The 23428-nt window shown below is 42.3% G+C and overlaps 1 protein-coding gene across 13 annotated transcripts in view; it reads left to right on the top strand.

The window, feature by feature from the left end:
- The window catches only part of shank2.L (SH3 and multiple ankyrin repeat domains 2 L homeolog), a 278112-nt gene that overhangs the window by 82461 nt on the left and 172223 nt on the right, over positions 1-23428 (top strand). For all 13 annotated transcript variants that reach the window (XM_041589410.1, XM_041589409.1, XM_041589416.1 and 10 more), the window contains 3 exons: positions 5421-5588; positions 10572-10688; positions 14413-14490. In XM_041589410.1, the coding sequence (XP_041445344.1) occupies positions 5421-5588; positions 10572-10688; positions 14413-14490 (363 nt within the window). The remainder of the gene's footprint in view (positions 1-5420; positions 5589-10571; positions 10689-14412; positions 14491-23428) is intronic.

Raw genomic sequence — 23428 nt, 5'->3', positions numbered from 1 at the left:
GATAATAGTCTCTGGGAAGGGAGTGTGACTGTGGGATAGCAGGTATAGTAGGGAGAGATGGTGTCTATAGTAACAGTGGATAATAGTCTCTGGGAAGGGAGTGTGACTGTGGGATAGCAGGTATAGTAGGGAGAGATGGTGGGACACATTATCATCGTTGCAATCAGCATGTTCATTGGCAAATGTCTATAGTGGGTGGGTAACACTGATCCAACTGAGAGCGCATATGGAGCTCAGAAGTCCTAGCACCATTTACTCTGCTACAAGCAATAGTGTAGTTTTGTAAATAACCCCTACACCCCCTCAAACATATATACACTTTCCCTCATGACAACACTATACCTTCTTGTGGCCCCGTGGGTGTAGTTATGCCTTTAACATATGACCTGTAGAAAGGGGAGTTAAACCATCTGACATTTAAACCATCCCTGACCTTCGCCCTCTGTTCCATTTCCTCTGCCACCTCATTGATATGGTTATATGTGCCCTTTAATGAGACAGGGCTTGTTTCCTCTGACCCTCACGCTGGCAGAAATATCACTCGGCATTTCAAACTGTTTCTCATCTCTCAGAGCAAGTATTTCTCCAGGGTTTCCCGTGGCCTGAATTTAATTCAGCATATTTCGGCATCTTATTGGGTCACCTGCCGTGAGATCTTCCATTAGCTCCAGTGTGACTCGGAATATTTTACATTACAGGCTTCTCTTTCTGGCAGCGCACCTTTAAGGAAGGGACAGATTGCATATTAGAGAGGAAAATGAGTGTCTTAACTAATCTACTCCCGTGCCTGGTCTCCCTGTCGGTGCCACTTAGATTATGTGTTAGTAACTGTAATGCTCAACATGGTGCAATTAGGCCTGTCTGCTCTTGACTCTCTTAGCCCCTTTTAAATATTTTAGATTATTTCCCTGGTGCCGCTATGTGTACCACTTTCTTGTTGGTTTTCTATGTATTTTTTACCCTGCTTTTGCAGCCACAATATACAACGTTTTATCGTTAACATGGATTCGTTTTGGATTTGTTTTTATTAGTTACAATGAACTACCTTATGAAGGCACTGGATGAGAGAACTAGAAAAAATTAAATTTGAGGCTGGGGAAATGCCCCTAATTCACTAGTTGGAGGTGGCAGCTACAAGGCAGACCAATGAACACACAGCAGGATAAATACAGTGCCAATTCCATGTATAATACCCCAGAACACATGGCAGGATAAATACAGTGACAATTCCATATATAATGCCCCAGAACACATGGCAGAATAAATACAGTGACAATTCCATATATAATACCCCAGAACACACGGCAGGATAAATACTGTGCCAATTCCATATATAATACCCCAGAACACACGGCAGGATAAATACTGTGCCAATTCCATATATAATACCCCAGAACACATGGCAGGATAAATACAGTGCCAATTCCATATATAATACCCCAGAACACATGGCAGGAGAAATACAGTGCCAATTCCATATATAATACCCCAGAACACAGGGCAGGATAAATACATTGCCAATTCCATATATAATACCCCCGAACACATGGCAGGAGAAATACAGTGCCAATTCCATATATAATACCCCAGAACACAGGGCAGGATAAATACAGTGCCAATTCCATATATAATACCCCAGAACACATGGCAGGATAAATACAGTGCCAATTCCATATATAATACCCCAGAACACACGGCAGGAGAAATACAGTGCCAATTCCATATATAATACCCCAGAACACATGGCAGGATAAATACAGTGCCAATTCCATATATAATACCCCAGAACACATGGCAGGATAAATACAGTGCCAATTCCATATATAATACCCCAGAACACATGGCAGGATAAATATAGTGCCAATTCCATATATAATGCCCACACCTTGTGTATTACTCCCTTCCCTTTAGAGTGTATGCCTATGCATAGGGCCTTCCTCACCTTTTTGTACCGGTATTTATTGTGATGTATGTTACTCCATATGTTCTATGTATATAATTCATGTGATTTAGTTGTATAATCACATTTACTTTACAATGCTACGCAATATGTTGGCGCTATATAAATACATGTTAATAATAATGTTAATAATAATACCCCAGAACACATGGCAGCATAAATACTTTGCCAATTCCACACATAATGCCCCCAAACACAGGGTAGGAGAAATACAGTGCAGATTCCATGTATAATGCACCAGAACAGACGGTCAAGGCTGCTATGACAGGGGGTAGTACAGGGGGTACTGCGTAGGGATGTCGCGGACTGTTCACCCGCGAACTAATTCGCACGAACATCGGCCATTCGCGTCCGCCGAATGTTCGCGAACGTCACGCGACGTTCGCCAATTTGGGTTCGCCTTAGCTGGCGCTTATTTTTGACCTCTCACCCCAGACCAGCAGATACATGGCAGCCAATCAGGAAGCTCTCCCTCCTGGACCACCCCCACACCCCCTGGACCACTCCCCTTCCATATATAAACTGAAGCCCTGCAGCGTTTTTTCATTCTGCCTGTGTGTGCTTGGAAGAGCTAGTGTAGGGAGAGAGCTGTTAGTGATTTGAGGGACAGTTGATAGTAACTTTGCTGGCTAGTAATCTACTTGATACTGCTCTGTATTGTAGGGACAGAACTCTGCAGGGATTTGAGGGACAGTGAGTTTAGGTTAGTTAGCTTTGCTGGCTAGTAATCTACCGTCTACTGCAGTGCTCTGTATGTAGCTGCTGTGGGCACTGCTTCTGATCTCATCTGCTGACTGCTGTAATAACCCAATAGTCCTTGTAAGGACTGCTTTTATTTTCTTTTTTGTTTTTTTACTTTGCTACTATAAGAGCCCAGTGCTATTAGTCTAGCTGTGTTGGGGAGTGGGACTGGTGTGCTGCTCCTCCTAGTAGTTCACCACTACCAGCACCAACCAGAGTCAAAATTGTTACAAAGTATCTTATTTGCACCTGTTAGCTGTTCTGAGCTCTCTGCCAAAAGCTAATTAAGTTAGAAACTGTTTTTTTTCTGGCTGTTCAGTTCAGAGAAAAGAGGGACTGGTGTGCTGCTCCTCCTAGTAGTTCACCACCACCAGCACCAACCAGAGTCAAAATTGTTACAAAGTATCTTATTTGCACCTGTTAGCTGTTCTGAGCTCTCTGCCAAAAGCCAATTAAGTTAGAAACTGTTTTTTTTCTGGCTGTTCAGTGCAGAGAAAAGAGGGACTTTCCAGTACAAAAGAGGGACAGGGGGTTGAGTGGTCAAAAGAGGGACAGTTGGGAGGTATGCAAGTGCCACCGAGCTGTGTGAGCTTTTTCACATTCTGTCTAAATAACAATAATAATTCCGTGTCCGTAAACATCACCTGAGTGATGTTTTTACAGCAGCAATAATATATTCCGTACCCCGTATACGTTGCCCTTGCAGGCATTGTTTGCCCAGTCTTTAACCAAGTGCCACCTAGCTGTGTGAGCTTTTTCACATTCCGTGTCCAGAAACATCACCTGAGTGACGTAGTGTGATTTCTGCCCTTTACAGCACAAAACGCAGCGCTGTGTCAACAATGTATTTTTCAGATACATTTTTGCCCTTGATCCCCCTCTGGCATGCCACTGTCCAGGTCGTTGCACCCTTTAAACAACTTTAAAATCATTTTTCTGGCCAGAAATGTCTTTTCTAGCTTTTAAAATTCGCCTTCCCATTGAAGTCTATGGGGTTTGCGACGTTCGCGAACCGTTCGCATTTTTGGACGCAAGTTCGCGAATATGTTCGCGAACATTTTTTCCGCCGTTCGCTACATCCCTAGTACTGCGGTCAGGGATGTAAAGGATTGATTTGCAGGATTTGGTTTGATGATTGGTGCAGATTCTGCATAACTGGGGTATAGTTGGTTGGATCAGGGACATGACTATGTGTGGGAGTGACATTTATGATCATTGGTGCCCCATTTTATATATAGGTATATAAAAAGCACCCAGAACACATGATAGAATGAATACAATGCCCATACTATGCATAATATATAATTGTAATAGGAAATACAGATGTTTTGGTTCAGGAAGGCTTTTAGCCACCCCAAGCCTTGGTTGGTCTATTAATCGTGACCATACCTTGACTTGCCATTTTTACCTGCTTGGACCAGTTCTAGATACTACTCTGCTTTACTCGCGACTGGACCCAATACCCATGGGTGTCCGCGGAAAATGTTTCCAGGGGAGGGCAAGTAAGCTTCTATCACATTGGGAGCATCCTATTCATGACACTGCAGAAGATAACCTCATTAGGGTCTGGGTTGGTTCCAATCTTTGTGCTGCCCCCTTTGTTTTCCCCCAGTTAGAAACGTGGCTTTTATATGGATCATTACTGGGAGCCCCTTAAGCTTTATGCACGTAAAACAAATATTGAAATATCTGGCCAGAAGCTGCTGCGAGTTCAGGAGCCTCTTTGAAGGGGCATGATTAGCATTAGCATTCGTGCCAGTTAATTAAATGATTAAAGGAGAACCGAGCCAAAGTTACACAGGGCTGTGCTGTTCCAGATCTCAGAGATGTTTGCAGAGATTTGTGACTTGCTACAGGCGCACTCAAGGTTATGTCTCCAATATAAACTGACCTTTATATTCCTACAATTATAACTGCCACCTGAGACCTAAACAGTTGCCTTTAATCAGGATGGGGGGGGGAGTAAAGACTCAAGAAGAAACAAGCGAAATATCTACAATTCTCCATAATGTTGGGAAATGAGTCCATGACTAAATTTGTCGCTTGGCCACGATCCCTAATCTGCAGTGGATGTCGATTTTATCGTTTTTGTATTGTTTAATACAAACTTTCTCCAACTCTGCAGAACCAGTGGCTGCAGCAAAATAATCCTCCAGTTTATCTGTTTAAATCTGGCTCCATGATCTGTGTCCCTGCAGCTGGAGTTGGAAACAGTAAAGGGGATGTAAAGGCAAAAATAAAATCCAATACAAATCTCTACACAGTCGCCGACTGCTCTACAGGGAAACAAACAAAGCTGCTGGAGTTCTGCATGGCTGGGAAGTAAGGCGGGGGCTCCCCCTGCTGTTCATAAGTATGATTGTTTCCCTGCAAAGCAGACAATTCCTATCCACAGCAGTAAATGAAGGGAGAATTTCACTGCATACAGTCAGGTTTCTTATAAAAAACAGTACACATTTTTTAATTAAAATATATTGGAGATAGGTTTCTTTTTGATTAAAGAAAGTAAAAATGGGATTTTTTTTTTTGCTTTTACGTGCCCTTTAAAAGTGAACAACCCTGCCTCTTTTTTTTTTACATTCAGTCCATACGACCATAGCACACTGACAAACAGGTTTCTGTTGCGTTTCAAGTGTTTTATTGGCTCATTACAGTAGAAAAAGGCAACGTTTCGGGCCGCACAGGGCCCTTTATCAAGCCCTTTCTTTTTTTTTTACAGACCCTGCTGGAGCTGGGAGCTTCTCCGGATTACAAGGATAGCCGGGGTCTGACCCCGTTGTACCACACGGCCATGGTGGGAGGGGACCCTTACTGTTGCGAGCTGCTGCTTCACGAACATGCGGCGGTCGGGTGCAAAGATGAAAACGGCTGGCATGAGATTCACCAGGTAGGTGCCCAGCAGACGCCGCCGCACGGTTTCTCAGTATTGGAAATGAGTAAGGAATGCACACTGGGAAGTTGCTTAGAATGACATTTCCTTTCATTAGGCATTTGTTTAGTGAATTAGCAGTTAGAAACGCGTGGGCGTAGGTGGCCTTTATACAGACACAGACTAAGTTGCTGCACATCCCACTTCCCACGTTTGTTTATGTTACAGAGCCAGAAATAAGAGTTTGACATGTCTATGTTAAGGGCCTTTGGGTTTAATGCTTATTTTTTCCCCTGCCAGGATGGGCTTTTAATTGGCCGTTCCTATTAGATATATGGATCCATTGTGACGCCGAGTGGCCCTATATAATGCAATGTAAATGCTGTTACTCTTGTCAGCAAAGGGGGATATTATTCACTCCAGGAAAGCATGATATCTTTCATCTATAATTAATTGCTCCTTCTCGTTATGCATTTAGTTTAAAGAAACATGTCCGGTGGTATTGTGCCGCCAGCCTTTTTCACTTACACGCAACAAAAAGCTGGTTAAAGGGGACCTATGCCCACCTATGTAACTTAAATTCACATCAGAGCGCACTTCTGAGCACTTTTGCAATTTACATTCATTGTTTTTTTTTCTCTAGGTTTCATGACATTAGCAATTTTACACTGCTAATATCATGAAGTTGTAACTGGAGTGCCCCCTGCTCTGTTCTGTTTCAGGCGGACGACCCGACAAAACACAAGATACAGAAGGTATAGCCTTCTCTGCCCTGGTCTAACCCCCGATAACCGGGGGACCCGTGGGTTTGGGGTGACCTCACACCTCCATTTGCGGGCAGGTCTTGCTCTCCCTGCCCGCCACCCGGAACTGCCGGCGTCCGACTTTCGGCTTAATTTTTTAAAGACGCGCTCCTCATGCCCTTCCCCTTTTGTGACGTCATAGACGGGAGCGGGTCGGCGAGGGCCTTAAAATGGAAGTCACGTGGGGGCCGGTTGGCGAAGGGCGGGTTAGGGTTGGGTAAAATTTTATCCGACCCGCACATCACTATTGGACGGCCATTGACTTTACTGCATTTGGACAAAATAGTCACCCGTCACTTTTTTTTCGCCATTTTTCGGTCAAGCGAAACAGGACAGATTTGCCCATCACTAGTAACATGCAAATTTAGTCAGTGGTTAGAACTTTCTCTGATATACAGTAACAACCTATTAATGTCCAGTAGCCCATAATCCGACAATGCACATTTGGGTTTATCCCCATGAATGGGAGCTGTCGTACTGCTTGCTTTGCAAAACAAGGCAGTCAAACCTCTTTTTAACAACCTGAATTTATTATTATTATTAACATGTATTTTTAGAGCCGCAACATATTGGCATTGCTGTAAAATAAATGTGCTTATACAAAGAAATCACATGAATTACATACATAGTTACATTCATAACAACCAGTACCGGTACAGTTTAGGAAGGCCCTGTGCAAAAGAGCTTACAATCTAAAGGGGAACAGAATGAGACACAAGGTGCGGGAGTGGGCAAGATCAAAAATAAGCAATTGAGAGATAAATGCAATATTTAGCATTCATCTCTCACCCACTTATTTTTGATTTTGCTCACTCCCGCACCTTGTTTCATTCCTTTCCCCTTTAGATTGGAAGCTCTTTTGCACAGGGCCTTCCTAAACTTCTGTACCGGTACTGGTTGTTATGAATGTAACTATGTATGTAATTCATGTGATTTCTTTGTATAAGCACATTTATTTTACAGTGCTGCACAATTTGTTGCGACTCTACAGATACATGTTAATAATAATAATAATAATAATAATTTGATTGTTAAAAAAAGGTTTGACTGGCTTGTTTAGCAAAGCAAGCAGTATGACAGCTCCCATTTATGGTGATAAACCCAAATGTGCACAGCGGATTATGGGCAACTGGACATTAATAGACATATGATTGATTATCCTCTTTTAGAAGAAAGAATGCACTTCTCCTTTAAAACGAGCCTAGTTAATGAAAGCAATAAGATACAATGCCGCCTGATTTCACATCATCATGAAACATTCATGCGCCTCCCGACTGATCCTGCCGGGCTGAGCTTGTGTTGCACATTGTTCCTGCGCTGAGTTTCTGCTCCTAAATGATGAATTAAGAGTCGGCCTGACAAAAAGCATCTGGAGTTTCTCATGCAGAATAGACTGAGCAGCCTCTGGCGCCCTCTGCTGGTAGAGACGTTGTACAGTCGTTGTACAGTTATTCCTTTACTGTACTGGAATCTCTCATGTACTGTATGTGCCTTACTGTAGGGATATATACAGGGACCAGGGCCAATCACATGCTCTTATATGTAATAACCCGGCTAGTGGCCATGGCCAGAGAATCTCTATTACTTGTACCCTTGTGACATGTCATTATTAGGAAGTAGGTTACGGCTCAGTAAAGTACCCCCTACTGTAAATTATAAGGATATTAAGTCACCGAGGAGTTCCATGACCAAATAAAAACAGGAGGCCTGAACGTCATGGAAATCGGAGGTAACTTCTATCCTCATATTTTCCAACAAGTGTTACTTTATTTATTATAATACACAAGTTTTAGTGAGTCATGTGACAGAAATGACATCACTACTCACTGTATTATAATAGGTTATGCTTCATGCAGAGTGTTACTTTCCTGCATATGTTTATTTATTGTAGGGATGCACCGAATTCACTATTTTGGATTCGCCCGAACCTCCAAATCCTCTGCAAAAGATTCGTCAGAATACCAAACCAAATCCTAATTTGCATTAGGGATGGGAAGAGGAAGAGGAAAACATTTCTTACTTCCTTGTTTTTTTGACAAAAAGTCCCTAATTTGCAATATGCGGCCGGGCAGAAGGATTCGACCAAATCCAAATCCTGCACTAAAAGGATGTATCCTGGCTAAATCCTGAACCAAATCCTGGATTCAGTGCACCCCTAATTTATTGCTTTGTGGGTGCTGCCATACTGCTTATTTGCTTGTTCTTCTTCCTTTCTATTTTCTTTAAAAGGGAAATATACCTACTTAGGTATATCCCCCATACCGGGGGCCAACAACCCAAGGGCCCATTAACCCCTTGAACCCCCCCAACCCACTGCATTCCTCCCTCCCATCCTCCCACACGGCCCATGGGATTTCACCCTGTTTTCCACCGGCCCAGTCCAACCCTGCACCCACCTTTATAGCTAAATGTCTAACAGCTTAGAAATGATTTTCTGCTGAGTATCCCCTTTTATTAGCTGTACAGTATCCAGGGCTGCAATCAGCAATCGTGGGGCCCCATAGCAGATCCCTCCTCCCCCCCATTTATTAACCCATCAGTCTCCTAGACTCCCAGACAGAAGGCTCTGCCAACAAGTAGAATGGGGCTGCACCCTTTATCCACCCTAAACATCTCCATTGCACTAATCCCCACCCACTTGCCACCAAACCCCACCCACTTTCCCACAATTCCCACCCATTTGAAAGTAGTGAATCACACTTTTAGGTCTCTTGGGCCCCCTCTGCTATGGGGCCCCTGCCTGCAGTACCCCCTGTCCCCACCTGATGGCTTGTATCTGATGTGAAGATTCTTGGTAAGGGCATCCTGTACATATGAGGAATATCTCAGCTACAGCAAGCAGTATGGCAGCTTCCACTCATATTTACACAAATATGCAAGGACGTTTAGGGAAAATTATAAACTAAACCCTCATATTCTGTTGGGAAACAACAGACCAGCTTTTGGTCATATGTGAATGTTCTGGGTAAGCAGCTGTGCCTTTTATATTGTCTTGTCTAATGCAGACACTATGGCAGCTCCCATCCGTGTGTATAAATGTAAATATACAGTGAGTGAATGTTCTGTATCTCATTACGTGGGATAATATACAATGAATTCTGTATACTACATATTTAGGGTATGTGTTCCCATCGTGAGTAAGTCAGGTTCCCCAGACCCCTGATCTCTCTGTAATGAGGCCGCTTATTGCTTGACTTTTCCTATTCTATCTGTGTATTGCCCCAATTCTGTGTATTGCCCCGATTCTGTGTATTGCCATAATTTTGTGCACCCGATTCTGTGCATTGCCCCGATTCTGTGCATTGCCCCGATTCTGTGTATTGCCCCAATTCTGTGCATTTCCATAATTCTGTGCACCCGATTCTGTGCATTGCCCCGATTCTGTGCATTGCCCCGATTCTGTGCATTGCCCCGATTCTGTGCATTTCCCTGATTCTGTGCATTGCTCTGATTCTGTGTATTGCCCCGATTCTGTGCGTTGCCCCGATTCTGTGCATTGCCCCGATTCTGTGCATTGCCCCGATTCTGTGTATTGCCCCGATTCTGTGCAGTGCCCCGATTCTGTGCATTGCCATAATTCTGTGCACCCGATTCTGTGTATTGCCCCAATTCTGTGCATTGCCATAATTCTGTGCACCCGATTCTGTGCATTGCCCCGATTCTGTGCATTGCCCTGATTCTGTGCATTGCTCTGATTCTGTGTATTGCCCCGATTCTGTGCGTTGCCCCGATTCTGTGCATTGCCCCGATTCTGTGCATTGCCCCGATTCTGTGCATTGCCCCGATTCTGTGCATTGCCCCGATTCTGTGGATTGCCCCGATTCTGTGGATTGCCCCGATTCTATGGATTGCCCCGATTCTGTGGATTGCCCCGATTCTGTGGATTGCCCCGATTCTGTGGATTGCCCCGATTCTGTGGATCGCCCCGATTCTGTGCATTGCCCCGATTCTGTGCAGTGCCATAATTTTGTGCACCCGATTCTGTGTATTGCCCCAATTCTGTGCATTGCCATAATTCTGTGCACCCGATTCTGTGCATTGCCCGATTCTGTGCATTTCCCTGATTCTGTGCATTGCTCTGATTCTGTGCATTGCCCCGATTCTGTGCGTTGCCCCGATTCTGTGCGTTGCCCCGATTCTGTGTATTTCCCCGATTCTGCAGCTTATTGACCCCCGTGTGACTCTTTTCCCCCTGCAGGCTTGTCGACACGGCAACTTCCAGCACCTCGAGCACCTTCTGTTCTATGGAGCCCACATGGGAGCACAGAATGCGTCCGGAAACACCGCTCTTCACATCTGCGCTTTGTATAATCAGGTCGGTGACCCCATTATCCAGCAGAGTGTTGCCATTATCCCGTTATGTGTTATTAACCCCCCAACCACCCAAGTGACATTGTGTCTTTTTCCTTTTTATAACCCGTTTCATGTTCTTCCTAATTATTCCATTAAAGAGCCAGTTTACCTTTAAGTTAACGTTTTATATGTTACAGAATGGCGAATTCTAAGCAAATTTTCAATTGTTTTTTCTTTTTAATGGTTTTTTTAATTTGCCTTTTTATTATGATACTTTCCAGCTTTGAAAGGGGGGTCACTGACCCCATCTAAAAAAATAAATGCTCTGTAAAGCAACAAATTGCTACTTTTTATTACTCATCTTTCCATTCAGGCCTCTCCTACTCATATTCCAGTCACTTATTCAAATCAATGCATGGTTGCTAGGGTCATTTGGACCATAGCAACCACATGACTGAGACTGCAAACTGGAGAGCTGCAGAATAAAAAGCAAATAACTCAAAAACCATAAATAATAACAAATAAAAACCAATTGCAAATTGTCTCAGAAAATCACTCTTTACATCACACTTGTGATTTATGAAGGGTCGAAGTGCAAATTAAAATTTTTGAGTTATTTTACGGCCAAAACTGTGAAATTCGACTAGGGAATTGTTAAAATTTGATTCGAGTTTTTTTTAAAAAAAAATTTGAATTCGATTTTCGAGATTTAATTTAATTAATTTGATTATTTGCCACCGTAAAAATGCCGAATTTCTGTTTTAGCCTATGAAAGACATCCTGGGAGTTGTTTGTAGCCTTCCTGACATTCAAGTTTTTTTCAAGGAAAAAAAAAAACTCGAATTGAATACGATTCGAATTTGATTCAAGTTTGCGGTTCGCTTCTATTCACCCGAGTTCCAAAAATTCGATTTTTTTAAAATAAATAGCAATTGGTCGAATTTCGAGTTCATGGGAGTTTTAAATCTGACCCATAAAATTTATTTAAAGGGGAACAACCCTATTAAGTCAGGTTGATTTCTTGCGAATGAAACCAAATACGAGATCTCTAGGTTCAGCTCAGGTGTCTCTTCCGTGTGACCTGGCAGTTGTAGTCTCATGCAGGGGGGGAGTTAATGAGGCAGTAAAGTGCTCCGTGTAGCAGAGAGGTCGGAGGAGTTTGGTGGGTTTGCACAATAGGTGTGAGCTCAGCACAATCTGGCAGGAGAGAAAGAGACATTTATTAAGAAAAGCAATTCCCCGGCTATCAAATAAGTGCTTGAAAGGATCAGCTTAATGACACTTTAGCCTGAGATACTTCTCAGTGTCATTCGTGTAAAGTCAGCACAAAGCAGCCTGATCCGGCCATGTTACTGTTATAAAGCTTATTGTCACTTTAAAAGGGGTTGTTCACCTTTAAATTAACTGTTAGTATGATGTAGAGAGTGATATTCTGAGACAATTTGCAATTGGTTTTCATTTTTTTTTATGATTTGTGTTTTTTTGGAGTTATTTAGCTTTTTATTCATCAGCTCTCCAGTTTGCATTTTCAGACATCTGGTTGCCAGGGTCCAAATAACCCGAGCAACCATGCATTGATTTGGAATATGAATAGGAGAGGCGTGAGTAGAAAGATGAGTAATAAAAAGTTGCAATAACAATACATTTGTAGCCTTACAGAGCATTTGTTTTTTAGATGGGGTCAGTGACCCATTTGAAAGCTGGAAAAAGAAGTAGAAGGCAAGCCATTAAAAATTGTAAAAAAAAAAAAGACCAATTGAAAAGTTGCTTGTAATTAGCCATTCTATAACATACCAAGGGGCAGATTTATCAAGGGTTGAATTTCGAACATAGAAAAATGCTCTAGTAGGTCCCCATAGGCTAACATAGCACTTCGGCAGGTTTAATTTGGCGAAGTATTGAAGTCGAAGTTTTTTTAAAGAGACAGTACTTCGATTATCGAATGGTCGAATATTCAAACTATTTTACTTTGAATCAAAATCGAAGTCGTAGTATCCTATTCGATGGTTGAAGTATCCAAAAAATGACTTTGAATTTCCAATTTTTCAGCTTAGAAAATTCCCTCGAATTCACTTCGACCCTTGATAAATCTGCCCCTAAAAGTTGACAAAGGTGAACCACCTCTTTAACTGTTCTTACCATAAAGAGCCCTCTTGGTGCCTCCAGCTGTAGTATAGGAACCCTCTTATCCAGAAACCCAATATCCAGAAAGCTTCCTTCTCTGTAATAATAGATAAGTCAGTAACGTGCACTTGAAGGTAACTAAGCTGCTAAAGTCCATAATCTCCTGCCATCAGGGGCCCAATATTATTTAGTTAGTGGGGCCCTCTTTCCCAGCCAGAAGGATAGCCCTGCCAACAAGTAGAATGGGGCCCCAGTGGGGAAAAAAAATCTTCTTTATGGCCATTCTTCAGATGAGCATCCAACCAATGCCAATCCTATTACTTGAGTAACCAGAATAAACCAATTATAGGAACTGCTCCTAGTATTTATCCAGCCAGTAAGTCATACTCCATTAGTTTACAGTACAGGATCTTTCTCTTAAAGTAGTGGGTTCACCTTTAAGTTCACTTTTAGTATGTTATAGAATGGATTATTGAAAGCAACCTTTTCAATTGGTCTTCATTTTTACAGCTTTTAAATTATTTGCCATCTTCTTTTAACCCTGTTCAGCTTTCAAATGGGGGTCACTGACCCCATCTTAAAACAAATTCTCTGTAAGGCTACAAATGTATTGTTATTGCTACTGTTTATTATTCCTCTTTCTATTCAGACCTCTCCTATTCATATTCCAGTCTCTTATTCAAATCAATGGTTGCTGGGGTAATTTGGACCCTAGCAACCAAACTGCGAATAAAAAATCTAAATAACTGAAAAACAACAAATAATAAAAAATTAAAACCATGTACAAATTGTCTCAGATTATTGCTCTTTTACATCATAAAAAGGGTTGGTTCACCTTTAAGTTAACTTTTAATATGTTATAGAATGGCTAATTCAAAGCAACCTTTCAATTAGTCTTTATTTTTACAGTTTTTAAATTATTCTGTGAACCCTGTTCAGTTTTCAAAGGGGGGTCACTGACCCCATCTTAAAACAAATGCTCTGTAAGGCTACAAATGTATTGTTATTGTTGGTTTTTATTACTCCTCTTTCTAGTCAGGCCTCTCCTATTCATATTCCAGTCTCTTATTATAGCATGGTTGCTAGGGTAATTTGGTAATTTGGACCCTAGCAACCAGATGGCTCAAATTACAAACTGGAGAGCTGCTGAATAAAAAGCATAATAACTCAAAAACCACAAATAATAAAAAATGAAAACCAATTACAAATTGTCTCAGAATATTCTTCTCTACATCATACTAAAAGGTAATTTAAAGGCGAACAACTCCTTTAAACAGGTTTAATGTTCCCTTTACTTCTGTTTAGAACACTTTTCTGCCCAATGAAATCCAGATTCTCCTCTGTACTGAGCCCGCTGGGGAGTCATTGGAGCAGAACCGGCTGTGAGCGGCGCCCGCTGCCCATGAGCACATTCTGCATCAGGGTCTGTAGATTAATATGTGCTCCCATGCGCGGCGCGTTAATGATACATAAGCCATTAGGAGCCGTTAGTGTGGCCCTCGCTGCCCTCCTACTGGCTGATCTGCCTCCCTGTAATATTCATTTATTGAGAGGAAGATCAGATTGTGACCTGGTTGGGAATCGGTTCATCACTGACGGATTTTCCCTTTGATTTGATACAGGACAGCTGTGCCCGGGTGCTGCTATTCCGAGGGGCAAACAAGGAGATAAAGAACTACAACAGCCAGTCTCCATTCCAGGTAAGGGATCTGGCTACATAAATATTACACAGGGAACATCACAGATAAATAAGGGTTTGTTTTGGTGGGAGGCTTAGTAATAATAGCCTGTATGTACTATGTCAATTAAAGGTGGCCAATTTTAAGATGGAACTATTATGGTTGAGAGTTGAAGGCATCACCCTGGACTGGATTGAGTATTATTTACTTGCTTAGTAAGGTGATCGTTATCAGGGGTATAATCATGATTGGATGAAGACCGTAGCTTGACCGCAGTTCAGAAACTATTAGGGATGCACCGAATCCACTATCTGGGATTCAGCCAAATCCACGAATCCTTGGTGAAAGATTCGGGCGAAATCCAGCCATAGTCAGGTGATCCCACGGTGGCTCATTAAAGGGCAACCAATTTTGTGAGTTTTGCTTTGAAAGCAGTGAGTAAGTTGCAGGTAAAACTTAAGGTGGCCATACACGGGCCGATAAAAGCTGCCGACAGACCGTGTCGGCAGCTTATTGGCCCGTGTATGGGGGCCCCCGACGGGCTTCCCCGATCGAGATCTGGCCGAAAGTCGGCCAGATCTCGATCGGATGGGATTAAAAATCCCGTCGGATCGCGGCCGCATCTGTTAGTTGATGCGGTCCCGCGATCCGACCGCCCGTTTGGCGAACGCTAGGATCCGATCGTTGGGCCCTAGGGCCCACGATCGGATCAGCCCGATATTGCCCACCTCAAGGTGGGCATATCGGAGGGAGATCCGCTCGTTTGGCGACATCGCCAAACGAGCGGATCTATCCGTGTATGGCCACCTTTACTCCCTTTTTTAAATTTTATAATGAAGCAATTGGGATGCACCGAATCCAGTATTCGGTTTGGTATTCGGCCAGGATTCGGACATGTTAAGCAGGATTTGGATTTGGCCGAATCCATGTGCCTGGCCGAACTGAATCCGAATCCTTAAAATCATGTGACTTTTTGTTACAAAACAAGGAAGGAAAACATTTTTTCAATGCGCTCTTAGTGCGCGGCTATCTTTTCCCCTCCCCCTCGCTGATTTGCATATGCAAATTAGGGTCCGGATTCGGTTCGGTATTCGGCCGAAAAAGTGGATTCGGTGCATCCCTAATTCTTAATGAATAGGATGAAAGTTGAGTGTAGGACTGGCCATATGGGCGATGACTTTTGTTTTGTTTAAAGGGGAAGGCATTTTTATAAGCAATGGCACAAAAAGTTTCAATGTGCTCAATATATTGATAATGGGTTGAGTGCAGAGGACTCTTGTATTTGTCTATATGTATTTTGTGGTCACAGCCTCATTGCACCCCAGCCTAATGTTTTTAAAAATTAGTGGTGAGCACAACTTTCCCTTGTTTGAAATACCAAACCTAATCAAAATCCTAATTTGCATATGAAAATTAGGGTCAGGAATGAAAAAAGTGGAAAAAATTCTTCTTTTTTGACCAAAAGTCACATGATTTCCCTACCTGCCCCTAATTTAAATGCAAATTTGGATTCATTTCCGCCAGGCGCAAGGATTTGGCCGAATCCTGAAACGAATCCTGGATTCAGTTCGGCCAGGCATAAGGATTCGGCCGAATCCGAATCCCGAACCGAGTCCTGGATTCGGTGCATCCCTAGAAACTATACAAAAGTACAGGAAACAACAGTTTAATGAATAAAGGGGATCATGATTTTTATTATTTTGCAATAGGATTCCAAAGGAATCCAGTCCTAGGCTGAAGTGGTATTTAAACACCAGGGCCCTAGGACTTTAGCAGGCCCTGTGGTTACTGCAAATATGAAAAAAAAAGTAAAAATATAGTAAGGTTATGTAATAAAAGGCACTAAACCCATAGCATCCAATCAGCATCTAGAGTTTACTAGTCACTAGTGATGGGCGAATAAATTTGGCAGGTGCAAATTTGCTACGAATTTCCGCGTTTTGCCACCAGATAAATTCGCAAAACTGCCATGAAAATGCATGCGTCAGAACAGTCGCCGCCAACATTATTCAGATGCCCGTTGACTTTAACAGAGGTGTCAAAATTGACGCGGGTGACAAAATTTGCTTTCACTAATTTTTTGCCGTTTCCCGAATTTCTAAATTTCCCAAAATTCACCTATCGCTACTAGTCACCTGTTTAAATGCAAGCATCTTATTGGTTGCCATGGATTGCTACTCCTGGGCAAACTTAGTGCCTTATAGTACATATGGGGGTAGGTGTCTTTAAAGTATTTATTCTTAAAGTATTTAGGTTAGGGGTGAATGTGATTCTGCTAAAATGAACATGCCAATTTGGGTATTAACACCATTAATTAAGGGTCCAAATCTGTTCCTTGCCTCCTGTTCCAAACTGGGCACAAGTTTGTGTATTGACACAGGACCCTTGATAGGGCTTTCCCAATGTAGAAAACCCTCATGGTGGTGGGACAATGACTTAAGGGTGTAGGGATTGGGCAGACAATTTTGAAACTGACAACCCAAGAAGAATCTGGGCTGTCCAACTCAAAACCAGACCGGGGGTAACTGTAACCCTGGAGTTACTACCACCTTAAAACTGATTTCACTTCTGCTTCAAAAGGAATCACTCTCTCCGTGTTCATTAGAGAATCAGTTGGCTTTTCAGTCAACTTGAATTTTATTTGTTGTTACTGTACCTTTAATTTGATTTTTTTTTTCTGGGAAAAGAAGCCTTTTTCGGGGTTACAATGATTGAATTCCAGCAGTTTTGATACAGGGAGATCTCTAATTGTCTTTCTAAAAAGGTTTCTTCTCTTTTCTTGAATTACAATGGGTTTGCGCATCAGTGGAGACGGCGAGGGGGGGGGGAACGCTTGGGTTTGACAGTAATAAAATAAGCAAACGCTTCGGTGATGGATTAAACTTGATGGAGGTTACTTGATGTAGCTCAGCTCTGAGGAACCCACTGATTAGCTCTGTATTTCCATCTGTCATGGTGCCATTCTGAGCCCGTCTCTTCCGTGATGCCTGCGACATATTTTTATCTGCAGAAACTATATATAATATATATAATATTTCCTTTCTGCTCCATTACATTTATTCTTCTTGGGTGCCTTAAATCATAGATTCCAGGGGACCGGGTCCCGGCATTTCTAAATGGACAGAAATAATATTTGTACATATTCTTGTTCATTTGTAGGGTGGTGGGGCTTTGGGCAAAATTGATTTTTCAACCCAATTATTTATCAAATATAGGACTGTTCATTATATGTTGTGCCCTTAAGCTGTGCCTACTTTTAGCAGCCACCCACACTTAGGAATAGAACTCCCACCAGTTTAAAAATAAAATATATATATATATACTGCTATATTATATACTGCTACTATAGGCACCATCTCTCCTATACTATACCTGCTATCCCACAGTCACACTCCCTTACCAAAGACTATTATCCACTGTTACTATAGACACCATCTCTCCCTACTATACCTGCTATCCCACAGTCACACTCCCTTCCCAGAGACTATTATCCACTGTTACTATAGGCACCATCTCTCCCTACTATACCTGCTATCCCACAGTCACACTCCCTTCCCAGAGACTATTATCCACTGTTACTATAGACACCATCTCTCCCTACTATACCTGCTATCCCACAGTCACACTCCCTTCCCAGAGACTATTATCCCACTGTTACTATAGACACCATCTCTCCCTACTATACCTGCTATCCCACAGTCACACTCCCTTCCCAGAGACTATTATCCACTGTTACTATAGACTCATCTCTCCCTACTATACCTGCTATCCCACAGTCACACTCCCTTCCCAGAGACTATTATCCACTGTTACTATAGGCACCATCTCTCCCTACTATACCTGCTATCCCACAGTCACACTCCCTTCCCAGAGACTATTATCCACTGTTACTATAGGCACCATCTCTCCCTACTATACCTGCTATCCCACAGTTACACTCCCTTCCCAGAGACTATTATCCCACTTTTACTATAGACACCATCTCTCCCTACTATACCTGCTATCCCACAGTCACACTCCCTTCCCAGAGACTATTATCCACTGTTACTATAGGCACCATCTCTCCCTACTATACCTGCTATCCCACAGTCACACTCCCTTCCCAGAGACTATTATCCCACTATTACTATAGGCACCATCTCTCCCTACTATACCTGCTATCCCACAGTCACACTCCCTTCCCAGAGACTATTATCCACTGTTACTTTAGGCACCATCTCTCCCTACTATACCTGCTATCCCACAGTCACACTCCCTTCCCAGAGACTATTATCCCACTGTTACTATAGGCACCATCTCTCCCTACTATACCTGCTATCTCACAGTCACACTCCCTTCCCAGAGACTATTATCCACTGTTACTATAGGCACCATCTCTCCCTACTATACCTGCTATCCCACAGTCACACTCCCTTCCCAGAGACTATTATCCCACTGTTACTATAGACATCATCTCTCCCTACTATACCTGCTATCCCACAGTCACACTCCCTTCCCAGAGACTATTATCCACTGTTACTATAGGCACCATCTCTCCCTACTATACCTGCTATCCCACAGTCACACTCCCTTCCCAGAGACTATTATCCACTGTTACTATAGACACCATCTCTCCCTACTATACCTGCTATCCCACAGTCACACTCCCTTCCCAGAGACTATTATGCCCATTCTTACTATAGGTTTTATAGTAAGGTTTGAGCTCTCTTTATCCCGTTCTTTTAAATAAAATATGGATCTCCTTAATGGTAACTCTAATTGAAATCACCAAAGCAAAATCAAAAGCATTTTTCCATTCATCAACTTTTATTTTCTGGCTTTGCAGCCACAGAAATACTTCATAGTGAACATTTTGCTGTGTCCGACTCTTTCTCGAAGGCTACAGCCGTTATTAGACGTATAAATCCTCCTGCCTCGCAGGGTGCAGTACAGTTAACAAGGTTCAGCCCTTAAAATATCCACGTGGATTCATCAGTGTGGAAAAAACAAAGGAGCTGTTCCCTTTCCTTCCCCGGGGCACCGGGAGATCTCAGAAATGCCGCAGCTCCCTTTGATTGTGAGCGCAGTACGTCTCCATTGAAATGTCAAATCGAGCAGCTGTTGTGCTTTTGCTTAACATATATTTTAAAACTCATACTAATATAGATCAACGGGAGCCACAAGCAGTGGGTGCCACAAGCTTTGCTAGTCAGGCTGGGGCTGGGATTTGCTTTCTCTTTTTGGTAGAATGAAGGGATTCGCTGATTACAATCGGAAACATGCAATGTAAATGCAACTTATGTTTGATTTACCAACATGCACCTTCATTTGCACCTGTGTTGGTAACCCCACATATGAATTGCTGCACCCACTTTTATGCTCCAGTTCTTGGGGGAAAAAAATTGTATTATGGTTTTAAACTAAAAAGTGCAGGTTTGCTCATAAATGAACCCTTCCAAGTGATGGATATGGAACAAATCCAGGTGCACTAATATTTAAATATCCTTTTGGGTTGATGCATTGCTCATAGTGCCGCTAGAATATCTTAATATAGAGAAAAATCATATTTGAAGATGTGTTTGCTAGAGAAAGGGCTGGATTCTCAAAACAGGTGTACTTTTTCATCTAGTAACCCATAGCAACCAGTCGACTAATTACAGCTAATTGCTGCTTGGTCGCTATGGATGGCTCCAGAAAGTAAAATTGCTCCAGTTGTGCGAATCCCACCTCCATGTGTGAGGGGTAAAAAGACCTGACTTGGGGGCAGAGTTTTGGGTGACACATCATAGTAGCATTTTATTGTCTGGTTTAAAAGTATTTTATTCCCAAAATCCCCAAAGTCGCCATATTCCATTGTATATTGACTTCATGTTGCCTTATAAACATTGTTCAAATTCTGGTATTCCCAGAAGAGGTCTATGGATGAAACAGGGACTATGTTTTGCCAAAATTGTGTTCAGTTTATTGTTTTAATATTTTTGCCCATTGATGAATTTGGTGCCACCTTAGTTTTTAAAATCCCAAGGCTTGTATTGGTTCTGCATCTACTGCTCCAGTATCTGAGAGTGAGCAGCACTATTTGGGCAGTCTCAGTAGTAAAGTGGAGCTTGAAGAACCTAAAAACATGTCCTGTTTACCGCCACCCCATTAAATGTTGATGTAGTCAAACTGCTGTCTGGAGTTCTCTTTGGTGATGGAGAGCCAACCGAAAGATGGCATAAATGATAGACCTAATGTGACCAACGTTCTTTTATGGTTAAATCCATGAAAAAAAGCCTCATTCTTTGTCTTGTGATAAAGTGTTGCAGTTGGTTTTGTCTTGGCTTGGGTACATTTGTAGTTTTGTATCTCATTCTTGTGTACTATTGCACCCTGACTTTGTTTTGTATAGAAGTTGACTTGCCATTTTGCCAACTTGGTCTATAAGCCCTTCCAAGATTAAGTTTTGTCCTAAAATTGGAAAGCTGGCTACTAGGTCTTAGTCCTGACTTAGTCCTTGAGCATGGACTAGATAAATCCTGACTTTTTCATGCAACAAGGTTGTGCTGGTATTTAGTGCATACCATAGTGTTCAGAATCCCACCCTAGCTTGGTGTGCAGGGATTCCATGCATCTTACACCTTGAATTTGCACTCTAGCTGTTTAAGAACTTCCCAGGAGTAGCCTCCATACTCCCCCACACAAGGCAGCTATGCCATTTCCCGATCCAGCCTGGAGAAAGCGGTGACTCAAATCCCAAAGCACAAAGATTACTTCTTCGTGTATCCAACAAACCATGGCTTTTATTGGTACAATATCCTATCTGTCGGCTTGTATTCCATGTTTGATTCCATGTAATGCATTTGGGTTGTTTTGATGGGTTGTGTTTTGTTTACACGTTCAAAACAATAAAAACTACCTTTAAAAGAAATTCCTGGATACCCCTAGTCCAGTGTTTTCCAAACTGTGGGGGCTTGGAGCAGTGACAGGAGGGCTCAGCCTGAATGCCAGTTCAGATGAGAATTGGGAAGAAGGGGCATTTGCTCTTCTAAAATACACCTAAAAGCCCAGCTTGAAGGTCACTTAGAGTAAGAATTAGGGGTGAATATGTATTTACTGCCCTACATATACTTGGAACTATGTCTGAATGACTGATACACCTAAATCCATTTCACGAGCTATGGGTGGCTCAGACCAAAGGTTGGACCTTCAAGGAAATTTTTTTTACAAATATTGCCCCTTCAAAGGGGAATATGTCCAAAAGATGGACCTTCAAGTAGGAATATGACCAAAGGCTGGATGTTCAAGTTTGACAAACACTGCATTAAGCCTTAGAGGTCACGCAAATCTATTACATAATTTCTGAAGATTGAATATGCCTTTCTTAGACAGCTGATATCTACTGGGGGGGGGGGTTCCCAAGAATTCCATTTAGCCTTATGGACTCCAAGAGCCACAGACCACATCCCACCCGCAGCCTGGGAACTCCACTCATTTCTCAATGCCTTGGTCTTGCCTTATTCTTGAGATATACAGTACCTGACATCTGAAGACTATTTTAGGATCATTGTCTTCTCACTGTCAAAGCACAGATGGAAAAATGATTCATATTTGGAGGAGCTAAAAACATTATAAGGAGTAAGAAACCGTTGCTAAGAGACTTTTTTTTTTTCACTTTTTAATAAGTAAGTTGGGCATTATTGGAAAGTCAGTGAATAGCAGCAGCGGCGGTGGAGAGAAGTAGTGTAGAGTTTTTTTCGGTGGAGGGTACGAGAGACTTATGGGTGAGATGAACATTAGCAGCCGGCACGGCAACAACTGAAGGTAAATATTCCCTTCCATCAAAGCAGTTTTTATCTGAGGCAGAAATCTTACTCATTGGAGCACTTCTGCGCCAGTATATGAGCTACTTAGCATTTAACCCTTCCACTGCCACTGTGGAATAACAATCCACTGACCGAGCGGTTAATCCAATTGCTGGTTCATTTACAATCGATCCGTTGGGTCAATAGAAGAAACTTGCCGTCAGCGCTGCTGATGCACAAAAATGTGCAGCCTCCTGGGACTCGGCAGATAACGGTCATCATTTTGGGGGGTACAAATTGGCCTTGCTTGGGGGTTTTAAGGAATTAAAAGATAAATAACGGGGACATTAAAGGTGTTATAATTCAGAAGGCTGGGGATGTGCTATATACAGTACATCTTCTGCTGCCAGATCCCTATCACTGCTATAAATATATATATATATATATGAGATTTACGCAATGTGGGGGATGCAGCCAAGTCAGTCCGCCTCCTCTACCTGCCGGGGTGACACTCGTAGAGATTAAACAGGTCTGTTGCTTTATTTTCTTTCTAATGTTGATTTAATTGACTTGTTTCTAGTTGTTATTTTCTACTGCATTACGGGGGATCCCCTTGTAACAGGTCCCTAGATACAGGGAAGCTGCGTAGCCATGGTAAATGCAATGGTAGATTTCATCTTGCAGGGGTAATTTAATCAGATCTGATAACAGGCAAGAAACTTATTTGGAAATGTACTTCTGTGTTAGACTCACTCAGTATATAGAGGATCTGGCTCGGAAGAAGGTTTGCTCTCCAATCTTGCCATCTTTTCCGTTACATAACCGCAAATACAAACAAACACTGGAGCTTTCAAGGATGCTCCACACAAGCTTGCTCATTAGATTCCACGATGGAAGGCATTCTACATAGAACCCCAACTGCAACAAGACTTCTGGTTTTGACCACTGCACCCCACTCCGGCCAAAGCACCTCCTACTTATGTAGAAACTCTATGGTTTATTGCTGCGTTGCTAATGGAGAATATGCATTGATAAAGATTTCATTGAGGTAAGAGGACATATAGAAAGAGAAGAAGGAAATGGAGCGAGGCAGTGGTCCCTTCACATTAGAATAAAGAAGCAATAAGATATCACTGAAGGCAACAGTGACACCCATGAGCATCTTGGAAGGCAACAGCTAAGCTTAATTATATAAG

This window comes from Xenopus laevis, chromosome 4L (genome assembly GCF_017654675.1).
Source record: "Xenopus laevis strain J_2021 chromosome 4L, Xenopus_laevis_v10.1, whole genome shotgun sequence".
Taxonomy (NCBI): domain Eukaryota; kingdom Metazoa; phylum Chordata; class Amphibia; order Anura; family Pipidae; genus Xenopus; species Xenopus laevis.
Note: the sequence above shows the minus strand (reverse complement) of the source record. Positions and strands in the feature narration are given on the sequence as shown.